The 18,888-nt window shown below is 37.6% G+C and overlaps 2 protein-coding genes across 4 annotated transcripts; one reads left to right on the top strand and one right to left on the bottom strand.

Moving 5' to 3' along the window:
- Positions 1 to 518: 518 nt before the first annotated feature.
- LOC145772024 (small nuclear ribonucleoprotein Sm D3-like) lies at positions 519 to 8,700 on the bottom strand. Its single transcript, XM_082583834.1, has 3 exons — positions 8,501 to 8,700; positions 2,708 to 2,887; positions 519 to 804 (listed from the first exon to the last, which is right to left on the bottom strand). The coding sequence occupies exons 1-3, from the start codon at positions 8,624 to 8,626 to the stop codon at positions 727 to 729; spliced, it is 384 nt and encodes a 127-aa protein (XP_082439960.1). The 5' UTR covers positions 8,627 to 8,700; the 3' UTR covers positions 519 to 726.
- A 1,091-nt stretch (positions 8,701 to 9,791) lies between these two features.
- LOC145772794 (uncharacterized) lies at positions 9,792 to 18,333 on the top strand. Of its 3 annotated transcripts, XR_014289325.1 has the most exons (10): positions 9,792 to 10,168; positions 10,897 to 11,011; positions 11,577 to 11,805; positions 13,064 to 14,431; positions 14,698 to 14,868; positions 15,365 to 15,535; positions 15,690 to 15,842; positions 16,001 to 16,391; positions 16,601 to 16,651; positions 17,112 to 18,333. XR_014289325.1 is itself a non-coding variant. In XM_082584673.1 (8 exons), exons 1-8 carry the CDS (start codon positions 9,918 to 9,920, stop codon positions 16,375 to 16,377), a joined length of 2,835 nt encoding a protein of 944 aa, XP_082440799.1. In that variant the 5' UTR covers positions 9,792 to 9,917; the 3' UTR covers positions 16,378 to 18,333. The 3 variants fall into 3 exon arrangements, 1 of the variants encoding a protein (XP_082440799.1); XR_014289324.1 differs by having other exon boundaries at positions 16,001 to 16,651; XM_082584673.1 differs by having other exon boundaries at positions 16,001 to 18,333.
- Positions 18,334 to 18,888: the final 555 nt, after the last annotated feature.

The raw sequence follows: 18,888 nt of genomic DNA, 5'->3' as shown, positions 1-18,888 counted from the left end.
TCAAAACAGCAAACAGTTTGCTCAAAACATCAGATGTGGCAACGTGGCTTTTGTTATTGCTGTCTTTTATTACGTATTCTCGAGCAGTGTTTGCACGTTTTGGTCATTTTGAAAAAGAAATGAAAATAAATGAAACACCTGACTTTGGGCCTTGCCAGCGCCACTGAAAACATTTTTTTTTCGGTAATTGTTTTTGAAATGTATTTTTGAATGTTCAGTTTATTCATTTTAATGCTTAATTCCAGTTTGAAATTTTCATTTAGTATGCCTTTAAATAAATGAAAGATTTACTCTTTGATGTACCGTAGTTGGATATTTATAATACGCACCTCAAATATCTATGGTTTGTAGAATTTCATTTGGCAAACCTCTGATGCTTCACTATTGATCCTTTTAGTTTGTCATTAACTTTGTGTGAACGTGAACTTACTAAAGAAAATGAAGCACGCTTGTTTTAGAAGTTATTTCTGTTTATGTGAACGTCTGCAGTATAAAATTGAACTCAGAACTGCATCAAATGGTTTCGACGACTCGATCATTTTATTTCAAGACATATCTCCAAGCGGATGAAACGTTAAAAAGCACATTTCAATCTTCATGTCAACCTCTTCAAGGTACTCAAGCCAACTTTCCCAGTTGGCAAAACAAATAGTAGCTGTGAAAGCGAAATCTAGTTTGAAGCAGAAGTGACATGATCCGCACTGAAGGTCGAACATTCCATCGGCACTATCGCCTTCCGCCCCAGCTTCCTCGGCTATGACTGTCCCTGAACCCTCCTCGATCGCCTCGCCCACGGCCTCGCACCTGCATTCACGTCACCAACGTAAGATGTTGTAAATTAGTTCGATTTTATTTCGGATTTTTGCAACAGCCATATCACTATAGTGCAGTGGTTCCCAACCTTTTTGACCTTGCGGCACCCTATCAAAGAAATAAATAGTTTGCGGCACCCTGGCAAAACTGGGTCAATTTTATGAGATTTCATTATTTCAAATAACTGAATGAAATAACACAGAATGAGTTGTACAGTATAGCACGCGTAAATAAATGTATTTATTCCAAAGTTAGTGTGAAATTTGGGCTTGACTTCTTGCACAAAGTCCCTTAATATCTCGAGGCACATTCGACAAAGTCACCCACATTTCTACCTCGACTATTAGCAGTCGTTCTCGTTTTTAGTTTTAATGTTCGTTTGTACGGAAAATCCAGTAATTTGGAGACCCAATTGTAATCGCAAAGCAATTCACAAACTATATTCATAAGTATAAAGAACAAATTAATTATAACTTAGCCTTTTCTCGATTAGCTATATAGGCTATCGTGTTGGTATGCGCAGGTATGGTATTCCCCATGCAAAAGTTTCTATTTTATAATGGTTCGCAAACAATCGTGCAATTTTATAATCGTGCCGGGTCACACAATCCTATAATCCATCATTGCAATTTGACTTTGTGCGCCGTGAAACGCAAAATAAAATCAGGAAACCTGGCAATAATGATGCGTTTCAAGCGTTTTTTTGGAAAGAACAGCAACGAGTCAAAATCTCTTTCACGCTGTTTTTCCTGGGCGAGAAAACAAAGGCCTACCGTGGATTAAAGTTAAAATAAATAAATAAATTCCCCACTTAACGGGTTAAAGTTAAAATATCTCGCGGCACCCTTGAGCATTGCAATTGGCACCCCGGTTGGGAACCACTGCTATAGTGTATTCCCCTATGTCAATTAGCCTACAACAAATAGTAATCAATTAATATTGAAGCAATAAACGTAAAAGTTAGATCTACCAAACCGTAAGAAAAACAATAAAAAAGACCATAAAGTTCAACTATCACACGACGCTCCAGGGAAACCAGCGGTGATTGTCTAAGCCAGGGGTAACCAAGCTTTTTTCTCTGAGGGCCGGATTGCTGCGAGATTAACAGCTGCGGGCCGGATGTAAATTGCGAAAAGACATACAACTATTTAGAATTTCCATTGACTTGAATTGAGCACAAATAACAAAGTCAGCGGTGGAATAGCAAAGTTGTGATGAAAATCGAAAGGTTGCTGGAAAAGTTATCCCCTGCTGTGATACACTACAGGGCATCTTGAAAAAACCTTACACTGATGAAACATTGGTGTTTTGAACAACAAAGTTTGTGATGTCATAAGAAGAAACAATATGGAAAAATCATTAGCAGATTGCGTGTAGCTCAACAGCAACGTCAGTCCTTTGCAAAAAGTTTGGTAACTTTTTTCCTTAACAGTTGTAGTGCAGCTGTTATTTCCACAGCAGGTGGCGGGCCGGATGAAATCAGTTCGCGGGCCGGAACCGGCCCGTAGTTTGGTGACCCCTGGTCTAAGCCACCATATAAGCTGGCGACAAACGTTATGTATAGAGTAACACAGGAAGAAGAGGGGTAAAATTAGTGTCATATGGAATGTAAAAACGGCAGTAAGAATTAAATGGCACAGTCAAGACTATTAACACGAGTTAACCTGGCGTATACAATACAAGTGTATTGATGTAAAAAATACACCATGGCAATCAACATGTGACGTAATAATCGCACTTACTTTATAGGCTGTAAAAGGGAGGCATGCGTTTATTGTATGAATGTATTTTTGTATACTATAATATAGTAGGCTAGTGGATTATTTTTAATACATCTTCCGGAGCAGCAAGAGAATTAAAATAGCTTTTGCACAACCAACACTGCATTGCAAACCTGGGCTTTCAAAATGGCAGCTTTTCCTCTTCCCGCAACACCACCTTTCACTTGTCGTAACATTGGCGCATTTTTCAACATGTCAGGCAGTATCATGAATCTAACTTGACTTCCTCGAATGTAAATGTTCTGCAATTGGGCAGTTCTGCCATCACGATATGTCACTGTCACATCTTGCATCTGTAAAATGAAACTTGGATATTTAAACTGATTTATTACATTCAAACCCCAAAAAAATTCTGACAATGGTATCATTATGCACTTTGATGGAAATGATTTACTTTGTTCAAAAGATTTTTGATTGATATATACATGAGGTACAATCCTGAATAACATCTAGCAACAAGTCCAAAGTTTCTTAACACTATGTAATATGTATTCTTTCAGCCCTTAATATTTGCATCTTAATGTTGACACTTTGTCGCTTCTACCAATATTTTCTGAAAATTCAGAAACAGCTGGGTCATTCCATGTCAAGTGATCCAGAAAAATGGGATTTTGTAACCCACCCTCTCAGATTTTAATGAAAATTCACACACTGATAAAACTTTTCTTCCTGATTTCAAAAAACTAATTTTTTAAAAAATCGGTCAACTAAAACAAAAGTTACGTCCACTTAAAGTTGACTGCTTTTTGTGATCGCTGAAGCGTAAAATCCATTTTGCTTTCACAAGTTTAACTGTAGGAAGATATTTCTCAGCTCGTAAGAAATTGTACTGATTGATATTTTCAGGTATTGTAGGACATATACTTCTTAAGCCATATCACTCAAAACTAAAGCTCTTGACCATCACCTTTGACCTTTAACCTCATGTTTATGCGTAGCCCCAATTGTGCTCAATCATGCGGAACATAATTTTTGATCATAAATAACTCATGGTGCTCACTAGTTACAATCACATGCAATGCATCATTTTAAAGGTATTTTCAAGGAGAATTGATATCAGAAATAAAAGTAATGGCTTATTGAGTATTTCACCTCACAAAGTGAAAACAAAAGCTTGTGTCTGAAAATCACTACAATTTTTAATTGCAAGTGTGCTATGCCAAGTTCCCCTAATGATGTTTTGTATATTTATAAGTTAAAATAGGCTCATTAAATATTTAATTGAAGAAGATTGTAGCAAACAATGCAAACCTATTTTTCCACAACAAAACTAACACATCAAAAATACCATACAACAATACACTGAATAATAACATAAGAGTTTACAAATGGTTATCTAAAGGTGGAATCGGGTAATTGGACATTGAAATAACAATTAAATATAATAAAGATTAAGAAATATCCCACAAAAGCGACCAAGCTTGTGGCTGTGTGGAGGAGGCCATGGCTTGACCACTAAACAACTTGGAATAGCTCCTCCTCAATGACTTTGAGGGAGAGGAGCTAACAACAAGATTGTGCCAAAAATTTATGTTTTTAAACTAATATGGGTCCTGCTACTTAAACATTTTAAGCTATAGATCCATTTGAGCAACAATGATAAATTCTAAATTCCAGAACAACATTTTGTCACTTCAGGTACATACTCTTTCTTGGCCTATTTTTCCACAACAAAACTAACACATCAAAAATACCATACAACAATACACTGAATAATAACATAAGAGTTCACAAATGGTTATATAAGGGTTGGAATCGGGTAATTGGACATTAAAATAACAATTAAATATATATAAAGATTAAGAAATATGGAAAGAGACTTAGTCAGAACATCTAGCAATAATGCAGGCATTATATGAAGACACATACTGCACATATGCATATAAGTTGCATGTGTGCATACATACACTACCTGCCATTAATGGTCCGCTATATACATACATATGATGTAACTGACTTGTTTGCTGAACTATACAGTATTTTGCTCTGATTATATCATTGAGCACTCTGAATCTACCATATCGGCAATCATACCAGATATATATTATATAATATATACATCACAAAGTGAAACAGATCACATTTTTAGATTCATATTTTATTAAGTTCTCTACTATTGGTTTCGCCCTTAGGGGCTCATCAGAAGAAATGCTAAAAGAAGGAGAACTTAATTATATAAATATGAATCTATAATGTGATCGGATCCACTTTGTGATATTATGCTCTGACTCTGGTCATCGAGCACTCCATATATTTGTTGAGGCAAGATTCACCATGATATATATAATTGTATATGTTCAGCGGTGAATCTTGCTTATACACGTATATACTGAAATACCACAAAATACCAAAGTACATATACCATAGTCTTATAGTCTACCCCACACATATAAATCAAACAATGAAAATTAACAGATTATTCAGGCCTTGAAACATTCGGCGGTCATGGCGGACAGGACCTTCGGAATGACCTCGAATGTCTGCCGAAGCCGACTCATTGGTCGGTCACAAATATTCACGCTTAACCTGCTTATTCACGCTTAACCTGCTCCAGTATACTTCAGGGTCAGTTAATTAAGCCATCAACCATTGCAGAGCTATTCTGTTGTAGAAATTCTTCTTCTACAAACACGACCACACAATACTGTAGTGCGATTTTGTGTAAAATGTACATGCAAAAAATATGTCCGGTTGAGATATTAAATGTTCGCTGAAAGGGCCAGTCCGGTAGGACATGCTTGACCGCCGGAAAAAAGTACAAATTTTGAGGCCTGTTATTTGATACAAGCATCTAACTAATACAACGATACTAGAATTGATACAGAATATTCTAGACTAGATTGTGACTCAAATTAGTACATATCAGTTTTTGATTAAGTCTTTGAAGCTGTCTAACCTCAAGGCACGCACATTGTTTTTTAGCAAACAACACATCTTGCCTCAACAAATATATGACAGTGCTCGATGACCAGAGTCAGAGCATATTATCACAAAGTGGATCCGATAACATTATAGATTCATATTTATATAATTAATTCACAGTGTAGATTCAAACGATCTGTTATAGCCTGATGCAGCGGGTTCTTTTTGGCAATATCCAATTACACTAGCTTTCGGAACACAGTTCCCTAGTCATGTGCTATGACGAATGGTGTTGAAGTCAGTGAGTGGTTCTTTGAGTCTTGAAGTCAGTGAGCTAAACCAAAGAGCCACTTCAAAGAAAGAAAAAACCACTCACTGACTTCAACACCATTCGTCATAGCACATGACTAGGGAACTGTGTTCCGAAAGCTAGTGTAATTTGATATTGCCAAAAAGAACTCGCAGCATCAGGCTATAACAGATCGTTTGAATCTACACTGTGAAGTAAGCAACAATCATGCTGCTAAAAGCGAAACTCATTCAATTATATAATTAAGTTCTCCTTCTTTTAGCATTTCTTCTGATGAGCCCCTATGGGCGAAACCAACAGTACAGAACTTAATAAAATATGAATCTATAATGTGATCTGTTTCACTTCGTGATGTATATATTATATAATATATATCTGGTATGATTGCCAATACGGTAGATTCAGAGTGCTCAATGATATAATCAGAGCGAAATACTGTATAGTTCAGCAAACCAGTCAGTTACATCATATGTATGTATATAGCGGACCATCAATGGCAGGTAGTGTATGTATGCACACATGCAACTTATATGGATATGTGCAGTATGTGTCTTCATGTATAATGCCTGCATTATTGCTAAATGTTCTGACTGAGTCTCTTTCCATATTTCTTAATCTTTATATATATTTAATTGTTATTTTAATGTCCAATTACCCGATTCCAACCCTTAGATAACCATTTGTGAACTCTTATGTTATTATTCAGTGTATTGTTGTATGGTATTTTTGAAGTGTTAGTTTTGTTGTGGAAAAATAGGTCAAGAAAGAGTATGTACTCGAAGTGACAAAATGTTGTTCTGGTATTTAGAATTTATCATTGTTGCTCAGATGAATCTATGGCTTAAAATGTTTAAGTAGCAGAACCCATATTAGTTTAAAAACATAAAATTTTGGCACAATCTTGTTGTTGGCTCCTCTCCCTCAAAGTCATTGAGGAGGAGCTATTCCAAGTTGTTTAGTGGTCAAGCCATGGCCTCTCCCACACAGCCACAAGCTTGGTCGCTTTTGTGGGATTTGTCCATAGGGTGGTTGTGTCCAGGGTAGTTGGGAGCTTGGAGCATTCAAATGGGTGTCTTGGAGGTGTGGAGGGTGGTTTTGCATTGTTTGCTACAATCTTCTTCAATTAAATATTTAATGAGCCTATTTTAAATTATAAATATACAAAACATCATCAGGGGAACTTGGCATAGCACACTTGCAATTAAAAATAGTAGTGATTTTCAGACACAAGCTTTTGTTTTCACTTTGTGAGGTGAAATACTCAATAAGCCATTAATTTTATTTCTGATATCAATTCTCCTTGAAAATACCTTTAAAATGATGCATTGCATGTGATTGTAACTAGTGAGCACCATGAGTTATTTATGATCAAAAATTATGTTCCGCATGATTGAGCACAATTGGGACTACGAATAAACATGAGGTTAAAGGTCAAAGGTGATGGTCAAGAGCTTTAGTTTTGAGTGATATGGCTTAAGAAGTATATGTCCTACAATACCTGAAAATATCAATCAGTACAATTTCTTACGAGCTGAGAAATATCTTCCTACAGTTAAACTTGTGAAAGCAAAATGGATTTTACGCTTCAGCGATCACAAAAGCAGTCAACTTTAAGTGGCCGTAACTTTTGTTTTAGTTGACCGATTTAAAAAAAAATTAGTTTTTTGAAATCAGGAAGAAAAGTTTTATCAGTGTGTGAATTTTCATTAAAATCTGAGAGGGTGGGTTACATGGTCTGGATCACTTGACATGGAATGACCCTCTGTGTTAATGTGAAAAATCAAACTGACATCTTGATTTCAATACCTAGGTCAAGTCTGGTTAAAGGATAGTGGTTGATAAGCGTAAGATATCAAGTATAATAGTTGGTGTCACGATTTCTTTCTATCTCTTACCAGGAAAAAGACTTGGAAAGGTTCAATGACGTAGTTTAATGGGTTATAACCGAAAAGCAGTCAATTAAATTCACGGATAGTTCTACTGGTGAAATGATATATAAAAATGCTTGAAGGACTCCAACAAATGGTTCACCACTTCCAACAATTAATCAAAGTAACAGTAAACAGCAATAGATTCCAATGCTTGCGACTATTGATCAAGTTTAACGTAATCCACTCACAGCTTCTCATACGATTCTAATTTCAATCAGAAATTATATTAGCATCAACTTTGCTTTACTCGTATTCAATACTTCAACTCTTGATCAACAATAATCTTTGCGTCTATTAACAACTACTACTATTACACTATTACAGCAATGATCTCTCATAACCAACTCATCATAATACAACTCCCATAATCACATAATCAACTCAATCATAATCATTACGCAAACTATACCACTATTTATAGAAAGTTTTGTTCAGTCTAGTAACTTCGAGAAGGTTACGTAATGTTGCATCACACGAACTCATTGTTCGGTCACGTTGCACTGAGCGGCGTAAACAAGCAAGTTTAAAGAAGACTCTAGATCTGCACGTAGCAATTGAATGACCTAGAATACACGTTACATAATACAGATTTCGTAATCAGAGGTTACTTCAGGATAATGACCGATGATAACCTATAGCATAAGAATTTTACAATCAAAACAGCACGCTCGATCGAGATACAAGCAGCCCGTCGCAAGACCTCGCACATTGATTGTGACAGTTGGCATTAGTTCAGTCTTGATCTCAAGTGGTTCTTTTTGACAACAAAACAAATAAACTGAATTAAACTATAAAATAGTTACCTGACTGTTCATGTTGTCTTCAGCTTCAATTAATTTTCCTCTGTAAACTTCACCACTAGCAGTTTCACATGTGATAATATGACCTTCAGCTTCATGAAGCACTTTAATGGGAACACCAATTGACATAGTGAATAATGAATACGGCCAAATTAAACAATTGGCTGAAAAAGTATCTGAAATCTCAACGGTGGTAAGATTAGGTTTGGCTTACCATACTATAATTTATAAATGCACCTTGGTTGGTTTAATTGTCTGAAAAAGTAATCTATCTATTGCACAATACGTAGTCTTGATAACATCTAGCACAGCTTAAAAGTAGTAGCCTAACTTACTTGTACACTAACAGAACGTACACTTTCTCTTATCCATACCAGTATTAAAACTAGCAAATTTAATATACAACACTTTGATTGACTGAATCTTTATCCTCGGACTTCTAGAAGGAAAGCTTCTTGCAGAGCTTAATCCTGGCAGTTTCGCATACTTGTAGAGGCTTTGAATCATTGACGCAGGCCCGGTCACCGAGATTGACAGAGTGAAGTTTCCGATTGTTGAAGTCTTGTTGCCGGGGAATTATTCCAGTCATTAGATGCCGCTGAATGAAGAGCAGTCCTTAATGTGAGTTGCTCAAGCGCATACCCCAAGAGTCGAACCAGCGTCGCCATTGATCTTGAAGTCTTCTTCATTCCAGAAGTGACGTGCTAACCAATTGAGCTATCGGGGACTTTTCCATTAAGCTATATTGTTTGATATTGCATATGTGCTTTTTTCAGTTTATTTTTTTGTCTTAGTTTTTTGTGACAGTTTGTTGACTAGGGTACTAGCTACAGACATGGTACAGTAGTATTTGTATTCTGGAAGTTATTAGCCTACATAAACCAACTATTCAAGCACGCCTTGATTAAACCTTTCAAGGCTTTGCCGTCTTTTCCCATTCATTAACTAGGCCTACTGGTATATCGACTAATGCAGCTAGTACTATCTTTTTTATGTCAGACACACAAATTAACAAAAACAGAATCGGCCACCCCCACTAGTGGGGAACAAACCGACGATGGATTATGATGAGAAAGATTATGATGATGTTTTACAGCTTTGTTAAATTGGCCAGGCAGGCTATCTTAAACACTATCATTGTCAAAGTAATAAAATATTGCATATATAAAACTACGAAGTGGCTATTCTTACAACATATTGTAAAACTAGCCTCTGAAGCTATTCTTACAAGCACCACTCAAGCAAGACGTTGTTTACTCGAGCAAGACCTTAATGCGCTCAGGCGTTTCATCCGACGACGCTCATACGTAATTTCGCGCGCATGCGTATTGGCTTGTGCTGCACACTTGATCGTAGAGTGAACCGCGGTAGTTGCTGATTTTGCTGATCGAAACTACACGTCAATGAATCCATCGTCATCATGATTACGAAGGGAGCATTATATTACAGTTTTGAGACACTTTCTTCGGCTATTAAGCAATGGGAAAAAGAAAACTTTGTCAATGTTTATGTGAGAAATTCCATAACAATTGAACGCGCAAAACGACGTCTAGCACTTACATCCACAAAAACCTGGAATGAACAGTTGAAGTATCGTACAATACAGTATGCTTGTGTGCATGGAGGAAGAACACCCAAATCATGTAGTCAAGGAAAAAGACCAAATCAAAGGTAAGTAATGATGGTTTTGTCCTTGGTGCCCATAGGTTGAGCTACTCATGTAGCCTATATGCATAAGTTTTGCTAATAGATTGAGTTTTGCATAAGTGCAAATTGCCTACATTCCTTATGAATGCTAAGAACTTAGCAAAATGCATATATTCTGCTGAACCATTCCCGCATGCTGTCTATTGTAATAAGTTTTGCTAATAGATTGAGTTTTGCATAAGTGCAAATTGCCTACATTCCTTATGAATGCTTAGAACTTAGCAAAATGCATATATTCTGCTGAACCATTCCCGCATGCTGTCTATTGTAATTTCCATTGAATTGTCATGCCCAGAATTATTCCTAAGTTGCATTGAATTACCCATTAGTTTTGTCAATTTACCCATATGTTACGTCGAATTGCTCATCAGCACAATTCGTCGAATTACCCGTAAGTCTCATGAAATTATCCATAAAGACATGCCTTATGGGTACTTCAACGCAGCTTTTTGGCAATTTGACGTCACTTATGGGTAAATCGACTAGATTTATGAGAATGCTCGGCTGAACTTGTGGTAATTCAACGTGACTTTATGGGTAATTCAGGTGGGCTTATAGGTAATTGGATGCAACTTATGGGCAATTTGACATGACTTGCAGGTAGGCTACTTTAACGTGAGTTATGGCTAATTTAGGTGTACTTATGGGTGATTCAACACGGCCTATGTCACCTCATCTTTGTTGTTTTTCAGTACTTTTATCAAAGGTTGTCCATTTGGAATCAAAGTAAATGCAACGTCAGATGGAAAAGCGCTATGCATCACTGAGATTAGTAATGTCAATGATCATAATCATGATTTCAATGAAGTAAGTGGAAATAACCCTTTGTAGTAGTCATAGCCTTTGAGCTATGGTCACACTAGCCCTGTATATGATAAGGAGGCTTTTATCAGAAATTATGTGAAGGATAAAAAAGAGCAATAACATTAGGGGGGGGGGTTAATCGGCTTTTTTTTCAAATTCAATTTTAACCCAGGTTTTAGGATACAACAGTACATTCTAAGACCACTAGTAAAAAAAATTGAAATTTCCGTCCAAAACCCCCTTTATCCAAAAAATTACTTTTCGTGTATAATTGCATTTTGATTATGACACTTGAAGTTCAAATATTGTTTGCTACTGTACTAAAACACGTTAAGAATGTTGCAAGACAGTTTTTCTGATCTTGACTTCATCGTAAGACACGGTAAAGTGGTCATTTCACTTTGCGCGCATGACTACGCACATGCTGAATATGACCAGTTTGTGCGAAACTGGTCATATTCAAGCCGCCGATTCACCAAACCTGGTGATCTTGCCCATCTCTGTGGGTTGGACACCTGTCAAAAGATATGTCATTTTCTTGACTATGTGCATATAAATTATTTTTCAGAATGCATTTAATTTGATGCCTAAACAACGAAGATTAAATGAAACAGAAAGCAGTGTGATCGGAGAAATGCTTGCCACCAAAGCAAATAAAAAGTTGGTACAAAAGCACATTGCAGCTTCTACAGGAAAAACAGTTATTCTTAAAGATCTGCATAATATTGCCGCAAAACAGAGACCTTTGTATGAAAACACCTATGATGAACTTATTAATGAAATGAACAAAGAAAAAGGTTAGTCGACAGACAAAACTTTTTTGTCTGTTATGCAGTACAAGATATGTTCATGCTAAATAGTAGAGATGACTTTCTAATTTCTATGTGCAGTATGATAAGTAGAGATAGAATGAGCTCCGGTTCCGGTCAAATTCTGGCTCCGTACTGGAGGTGATGTGACTCCGGCCTAGAGCCGGATGTGTGTGTGCAAGCTGTGGTCAGGGTCATGACCTTGGAAAAATCTAATTTTTTGCATCATTGTAGTACTGCAGCAATGCAAGAATAGGCTACCAGGTTGCCTGTAACATTGGTCAACACCGTAGGCGTATTTGCAATCTACAGGTCGCTGCTGCAGATTGAGTGTCACATGATATTGTGAGCATTCTTCTTGAACCATTTCAGATATAATGTCAATTAAGCAATTCGCGATTGACCTCTTGCCGTAATGGTTTAGACTGCAGATGAATTATTTCGATGACGTGGGTTCAATCTCACCATTGCCAGTTCAATTTAAAGTGTTGACCGCCTGGTTTACCGGTCAATAGACTCTGTCTACTGCAGCAAACTGCGGATTACCAGTACGCACATCATAGTAGGCTACACAAGAAAAATATCTAATTTTCAGACGTTTTTCTATTCAGAAAACGTTTGTCTAGTATAACCAACACAGAATATTAGCAGTACCCTACAACGTGTGGAAAATTTGCAACATTGAGCTATAAAGGGTCAATTGAGAGTATTTTTTGCTTCATTTTCTTCATAAGAATTCATTCTACTTTCCCAAACTCATGCTCCAAAGATTTTTGTTGCAACATAAGGCGCTATGGGGATTGTAAGATTGAAAGCGGGATCAAGGAATTCAATCAAAGGTCTTCAATATCTTGAAACAATTCTACTTTGAGTGGATAGAAATAGAAAACATTGCTAAATTTGAAATCTACGTAAAAGTTTACTCCTAATGGATCCTTTTAACGGACCCTAAGCATTGCAATGTGGCATCTTTTAGAGAATGGGGTGAGAGTGGTATACAACCGCTCAGTTGGAACATTGATTATATGATGTAAATATTACCAAAGGCCTAAACATCCTTCCTCTGGCCAATAATTAAAATAACATAGAATAGAAAACAAATTTCACTAAAAGTTGATGTTTTTGCTTTTAAATCTGATGGAGTGCCTAATAGGCCTAATTGTTTTGCGCTATTTTAGTCTGGCCCAGGATTGTCAAGATTCTTGCTTTGTAGGGTATACTAATCCTCAGTTTATTTTCATTTTAGGTGCTGCAGTAGATGTGTTTGCAGATGATGACAAACAATTGCAGGCGATATACTTTCAAACGAAAGACATGCGGGAAACCTTTGCGGCATATCCCGAAATGCTGCTGATTGATGCAACCTACAAACTTAATGACTTGAGAATGCCATTATATGTGATGCTGAATGTTGATGGCTTAGGTCAGAGTGAAATTGTGTGTCTGTGGCTTGTAGCCACTGAAGACAAACTGACCATCAGCAAGCTGTTAACTCAGTTTAAACTCCACAATCCAGCTTGGGATAAAGTGGAGGTTGTAATGGCTGACAAAGACATGACAGAGCGGGATGCCATGATGAAAATGCTGCCTACTGCAGAAATTTTAATTTGCTATTTTCATACCCTTCGCACTTTTCGTAGAGAAGTTTCCATGGAAAAATTAGGCATTTCTTCAGCCCAAAGGCAGGTATCACTGGAAATTTTAGGAAAACTGGCAAATGCCAAAAATGAGTCAGCTTATAATTTACTGTATAACCAATTCGTTGACACAGTCCCAATTGCTGTCACAACATATTATAACGATAACTGGCATGCTATTCGACATCAATGGGTGGATGGACTGAGCAACTTGAAAGCTAATTTTTTGAACAGAACTAATAATCGACTGGAATCCATCAATGGAAAGTTGAAAAGTGTCATAACAAGATACTCAGGAATGACCATGTTTTTTAAAGATCTGATGGCATGTATCCAATCTCTTTCCACCGAACGTGACCACAAAGCGTCAAATGCTTTCCTTAAGGTTCCAATTGATGCGATTTCAAGTGTGGCGGAGAGACAATACCAACAGCTACTGACACCATTTGCATATATTCATGTGCAACAACAATTCAAGTTAGCGGAAAAGGTTGTCATGTCAGAGATTTTGAATGATTCTGCCATAGTAAAATCTCGTGTCCATGGGGAATTGGCAGTCACAACAACAGCATGTCCTTGTGGATTCACATCATCAATGCTGCTACCTTGTAGGCATGTCTTGGCAGTTAGAAGGCAGCTCCATATGTCAGAGTACAATCCCAATCTTTGTTCAGAACGGTGGACAATGCAATATTTTCTTAAATCCCATCGCCTGACAAGAAACTCACTGGACAACGGTCCTGCATCCACATTACCAGCTGTTGAGATTCTTAACAAGCCTCAAAGAAGATGTGTTTTATCAGAACAGCAAAAGTATCGCCGTGTTCAAGATATTTCCCAGAAGATTGCGTTAATGATATCTGAACAAGGAATGGATGAATTCCAATACAACCTGGATAATTTACGACAAATTGCAGAGTTCTTGCAGGAAGGAAAGAAATTCCAAGTTGTGAACTTTTTGGGTCAAACTCAGAAAGGTAGGCCTATATGCTAGCACTATTTACTAAATCAGAAAAACTAGCCTATTTTTTCAAATATCTGAAGAGATATGGGTTAGTTACTGCAACTTGCGTCGTGATTTTGCAGTCAATTTTTTTTTGAGCAATGATTTTTATGGCGTTGAGCTATCCAATATGTGGGCTAATATGTACTGCATGCGCAGTTGCGCACTAATTTACGATTATACAAGGTTGCAGATGCTCAGTAATTCTGCTTTTGTGAACAACTGCATGATCCTTTTCAGGCACTGATACTGGAAGTGCTGCTGCAACATCTTCCAGCAATGATCCTGGAATTGTATTTCCTACGGTCTCAAACAGTACTTTACAGCACACACCCTGTGACGTCTTGTCGACCGTTGATACCAGTGCGATTATGATGCAGACTCCGTCCAGTTCTGTTCAGTCTTTTAGAAGTATGCTGTTTCTGAAAGCTTCATTTCTGATTAGTTGTTTTTTTTTTCTTGCATTGCATGCTGCGCTTACACTACGTTTCATGTTTCTTAAGATTATAGCACGGTCTGCATTATTTGATAAGTAATGAGTTTATTGGCAGGTGATGCAGCATTGTGCAAATAATCATCGAGAAACACCTAGCAGATTTTGATAGATACTGGATTGGTTGGCATTCGGTAACCACGCCAGAAGCATGTTTTGGCTGCAACAAAATCTTGTTTTCAAAAGGTTAATGTAGATTTGTTGACACCTCAAGTGCTCGCTTCCAACTCAAAATACGGTATATCACAATATCTACTGCCAGTGCACGTATTTACGATTATACGACATTATGTTCCGCCCAGGACCGTAACCTCGTCAGTTTGGCCCCCAGTGCAACACATCCAATAATTGTCCAGTAAAGACTCGTGCGACGCTTCTATTGTTTCTTCATTGCTCAGAGGTGATCCTTTTCAGGCACTGATACTGGAAGTGCTGCTGCAACATCTTCCAGCAATGATCCTGGAATTGCACTTCCTACAGTCTCAAGTAGTAGTTCACAGCACACACCCGGTGACGTCTTGTCGACCGTTGATACCAGTGCGATTATGATGCAGACACCGTCCAGTTCTATTCAGTCTTTTACAAGTATGTGCTGTTTCTGAAACATTCATTTCTGATTAGTTGTTTTTTCTTGCATTGCATAATGCATTATGTTTATTAATTTTTTAATAAAAACGTTGAAATAGTGATGTTTTCTACGTTGTAGCCTATATTCGATTCTCGTTGTGTTTATTAACAGATGATGCAGGATCAATTAAATTTCCACCGAAGATGATGAAACGTGGCAGGCCAAAAGGAGCTGGATTGACAGTCATTGGGTTACCACGCAAGAGACAAAAAAAGAGCGGACCAATTCCATTCAGACTGAAGTCGTCTTTTCAGAAAGAAGCAGGTTTGTTGCATTTATGTTTGTGTGACTTCATTTTTGTTATAGCCTACGTTAGTTTAAAAAACTACACTTTGACTTCTGTGGGTCTGCCTAGCCGATAGGCTACGTCAAAGCGTACGTAGGCTACATCAAACAAAGTCACCCATGGTCATATTTTTCAGCAATACTCAGTTGGTTTGTCGATTCTGAGGTAGTAGAAGAGGTCTTGCGTCCATTCAGCGATCGACTGATCGAAGAAAATGAAATTGAAACGTTGCCCGAAAGAATTCCAATGAAGTGTTTAGATGAAAACATTGCCATTGCTTCTGTGCGAAGACATTTTTCTTTTGACGGTTGGACGTTGATGGAGAACCTACTGACCACTTTGCGAAATAAAGGCCGCTGGTTGTGCATCTCCTGTTATTTAGATCTTGATGCAGGCGACAGCATCATGTGCGACTCGTGTCTGGATTGGCACCATCTGAGATGTCTTGGTAGAACAATGCCGCCAAAAACGAAGTCTTGGTTCTGCAGGAAATGCAACCTTATGGAGAAGTGACAGTGAATGTTCAGGTGATACTGCAATCTCGCTTTGTCAATTAAACCAAGGTTATGTAAACCGTGAACTACGAAAAGACTTATTGGCCTTGACGCGTTATGCTTGAAACTTGTAACATTTGATAAAAATCGTTTCTTCAATGGTCCTCACATAAAACGCTAACGATGTGTTCTTGAATGACTAATGAGTCCAATCCTGGCATTAAAAGTTCTGATGCATTTAGGACATTTAACATTCTTTGGGAGAGCTGGCTGAAAGTCATGGACTAGTACAGGTTTGTAATGTAGTTGCTGCAATATACTACGGTCCAACAAGACCTTCAACAGTTCATTAATATTCAACTATTTTACTGTTTCCAACTTAACACAATTAGTATACGTATGTTGAACTCTTTCATAGCAAATGGTGGTACAGAACTTGAAAATAGCAAGTAAAAGGTAGCTCGAAGCTGCAGTTTTTTTTTTGACTGACTCATCAGGAGCTGTCATCAGAATAAAACAAACCTAAATGTGGTGAAGTACTTATAGTAGAAGGAAAGAAGAAAAACTGGAGCTTCAAACTATCAGCTACCTTATACTCGCTAAATCCAGATTTGTTGCATGTGTGTAGTATTTACATTTCTTCACTGTAATCTTAGGCTATGGCATAAATGCTTTGATTTCTTATGGCAAAAAATGGGTGATGAAGATCCATAAGTTTATAACAGTAAAAAATCAATTGTTTATTGTTGAAAGTGGTTGGCTTCAGTTGAAGATGCCATGAGATCCATTGAAGAGTACGAAGCAAAAGCAGGAACGAAGCTTGTTGTTGTTCAGAAACGAGCATACGGTGCCATGTTAATGTTGATTTTTAACATCCTGTCATTGTAATTCACTAGTGTACTAAGTGTTGATATTCATACTACAATAATAAGCCTTTTCTTTGTTGACAAAGATTCTGAAAAGGTTTCTGCAAAGCACAGTGTTTTCACCAAAGTGGAGGATAGGCATCATAAAAGAGGAAACGGTTTACTAACTGCAAAAAATGCTATAAACATATGTAAATGTGTTCTGTTTCATCAACTTTTCATCTCGTTTCTTAAAGACACTCAGTTTTCAGGTGTAAAAGCTTTGTTGATTCAAAGTAGCCTAGCCTACTTCACTGACCTCTTTTGTATTTTTTCCATCTAGTGTGCCAAATCCATACGCCTATGTGGTGTTATTGATTGGACCAAGTGACATGTCCAGCGGTAACCAAAGGCAGGGTTTGGGTCACAACCAATCTTTTTGAGACAATTTATTTTTTACCATATTCACGTAGTAGGCTTGGTGGTTTTCAATGTTACGTACAGTACCGTATATTATTTCTGTAGGCTACTATCATAAGATGAAAATTTAGTTGATTGTAACTCATCGTAGATGAAGATAACACGATTGTTGCATCGTTGCGGCCAAGGTATTTGCCTCTTGGATGCAACTTACAAGACGTCCAAGTATTCCCTTCCTCTATTTTTTCTTTGCGTCAGAACGAATGTTGGTTACCAGGTTGTTGCTACTTTTATTATCCAAAATGAACAAGCTTCGGACATAGCAGAAGCACTTTCTGTTGTAAAAGGGTGGTCAGAAAACTGGAACCCTTCGTTTTTCATGACCGATAAATGTGAGGCGGAAATCAAGGCCATCGAAAGCGTTTTTTCAAGTTAGTGAATTGCATTAACATTTTCGTTGCTTGTGTGCTGTCTCCATTGCTCATGCATTTGTGTCGTCACTGTTAAGTTGCTACTGTACTTTACCACTCAGTGCCCACGACTTCTTGTTCCGCAGATTGCTACGTGTTACTCTGTGCCTTTCATCGCGAACAAGCCTGGGAAAGGTGGATGAGGAAAAGTGACGGCGTTCGCGATGATAAAGCAATTGTGCTGACATACTAGACGCAATGAGGAAAGCAACTACATAGAACAGACTTGTTTGCAATCAAACCAGGCGACAATGAGCGAATGGCAAACGCGATACCCCCCTATTCAGGGATAATATGCGTGTCTGTGACCGCAGGGGACCTGGAGCCGAGTTGTTTTGCACGTTGATAGCACCATGCAGTTGCAAGCACAGTAATAGGCTACTGAGCTCACATTTTGAACAATTCAGTGATCTTCACACCAAGGCTTTTTTTCAGTTGCTAACACGGCCACAAATCGCAGCGCATATGCGTGCTTAGTGTTAAGTAACAGCCTAGTGGAAAGTGTTGTGGATTGAATTTGCTAGTTCAAATAAGTATATTAATTCCGGTACCTAAAGCCTCAAATGAATTCACGAATATCGCAATTGTTAGCAATGGCATATAAATTAGGATGTTAGTGCACACAAAGTAGGGAAAGTATTGCTTGAAGAGTTGATTCCTGGGACAAAAATTGAACACTGTAGGCTATGTCGAGCAGAAACTGGTTTAGTGTTTTAAGGTGGTCAAAAATGTAAGCATGCGTCTATTTGCATCCAACAAATAACGAAACTCTAAACTTCTCAGTTTGGTCGGGAA

Source organism: Aplidium turbinatum, chromosome 6 (assembly GCF_918807975.1).
Source record: "Aplidium turbinatum chromosome 6, kaAplTurb1.1, whole genome shotgun sequence".
Classification (NCBI taxonomy): domain Eukaryota; kingdom Metazoa; phylum Chordata; class Ascidiacea; order Aplousobranchia; family Polyclinidae; genus Aplidium; species Aplidium turbinatum.
The sequence above is the reverse complement of the archived record's forward strand: the minus strand, read 5'-3'. Positions and strand labels throughout refer to the sequence as shown.

Excerpts from the sequence above, each read along its gene's own strand:
- LOC145772024 (XM_082583834.1), bottom strand. The coding sequence starts at position 8,626 with ATGTCAATTGGTGTTCCCATTAAAGTGCTTCATGAAGCTGAAGGTCAT. Across the intron at positions 2,888-8,500 it reads AAGACAACATGAACAGTCAG|ATGCAAGATGTGACAGTGAC; the intron begins GTAACTATTTTA and ends TTCATTTTACAG. Across the intron at positions 805-2,707 it reads CTGCCATTTTGAAAGCCCAG|GTGCGAGGCCGTGGGCGAGG; the intron begins GTTTGCAATGCA and ends ACGTGAATGCAG.
- LOC145772794 (XM_082584673.1), top strand. The coding sequence starts at position 9,918 with ATGATTACGAAGGGAGCATTATATTACAGTTTTGAGACACTTTCTTCG. Across the intron at positions 10,169-10,896 it reads GGAAAAAGACCAAATCAAAG|TACTTTTATCAAAGGTTGTC; the intron begins GTAAGTAATGAT and ends GTTGTTTTTCAG. Across the intron at positions 15,536-15,689 it reads TTCTATTCAGTCTTTTACAA|ATGATGCAGGATCAATTAAA; the intron begins GTATGTGCTGTT and ends GTTTATTAACAG.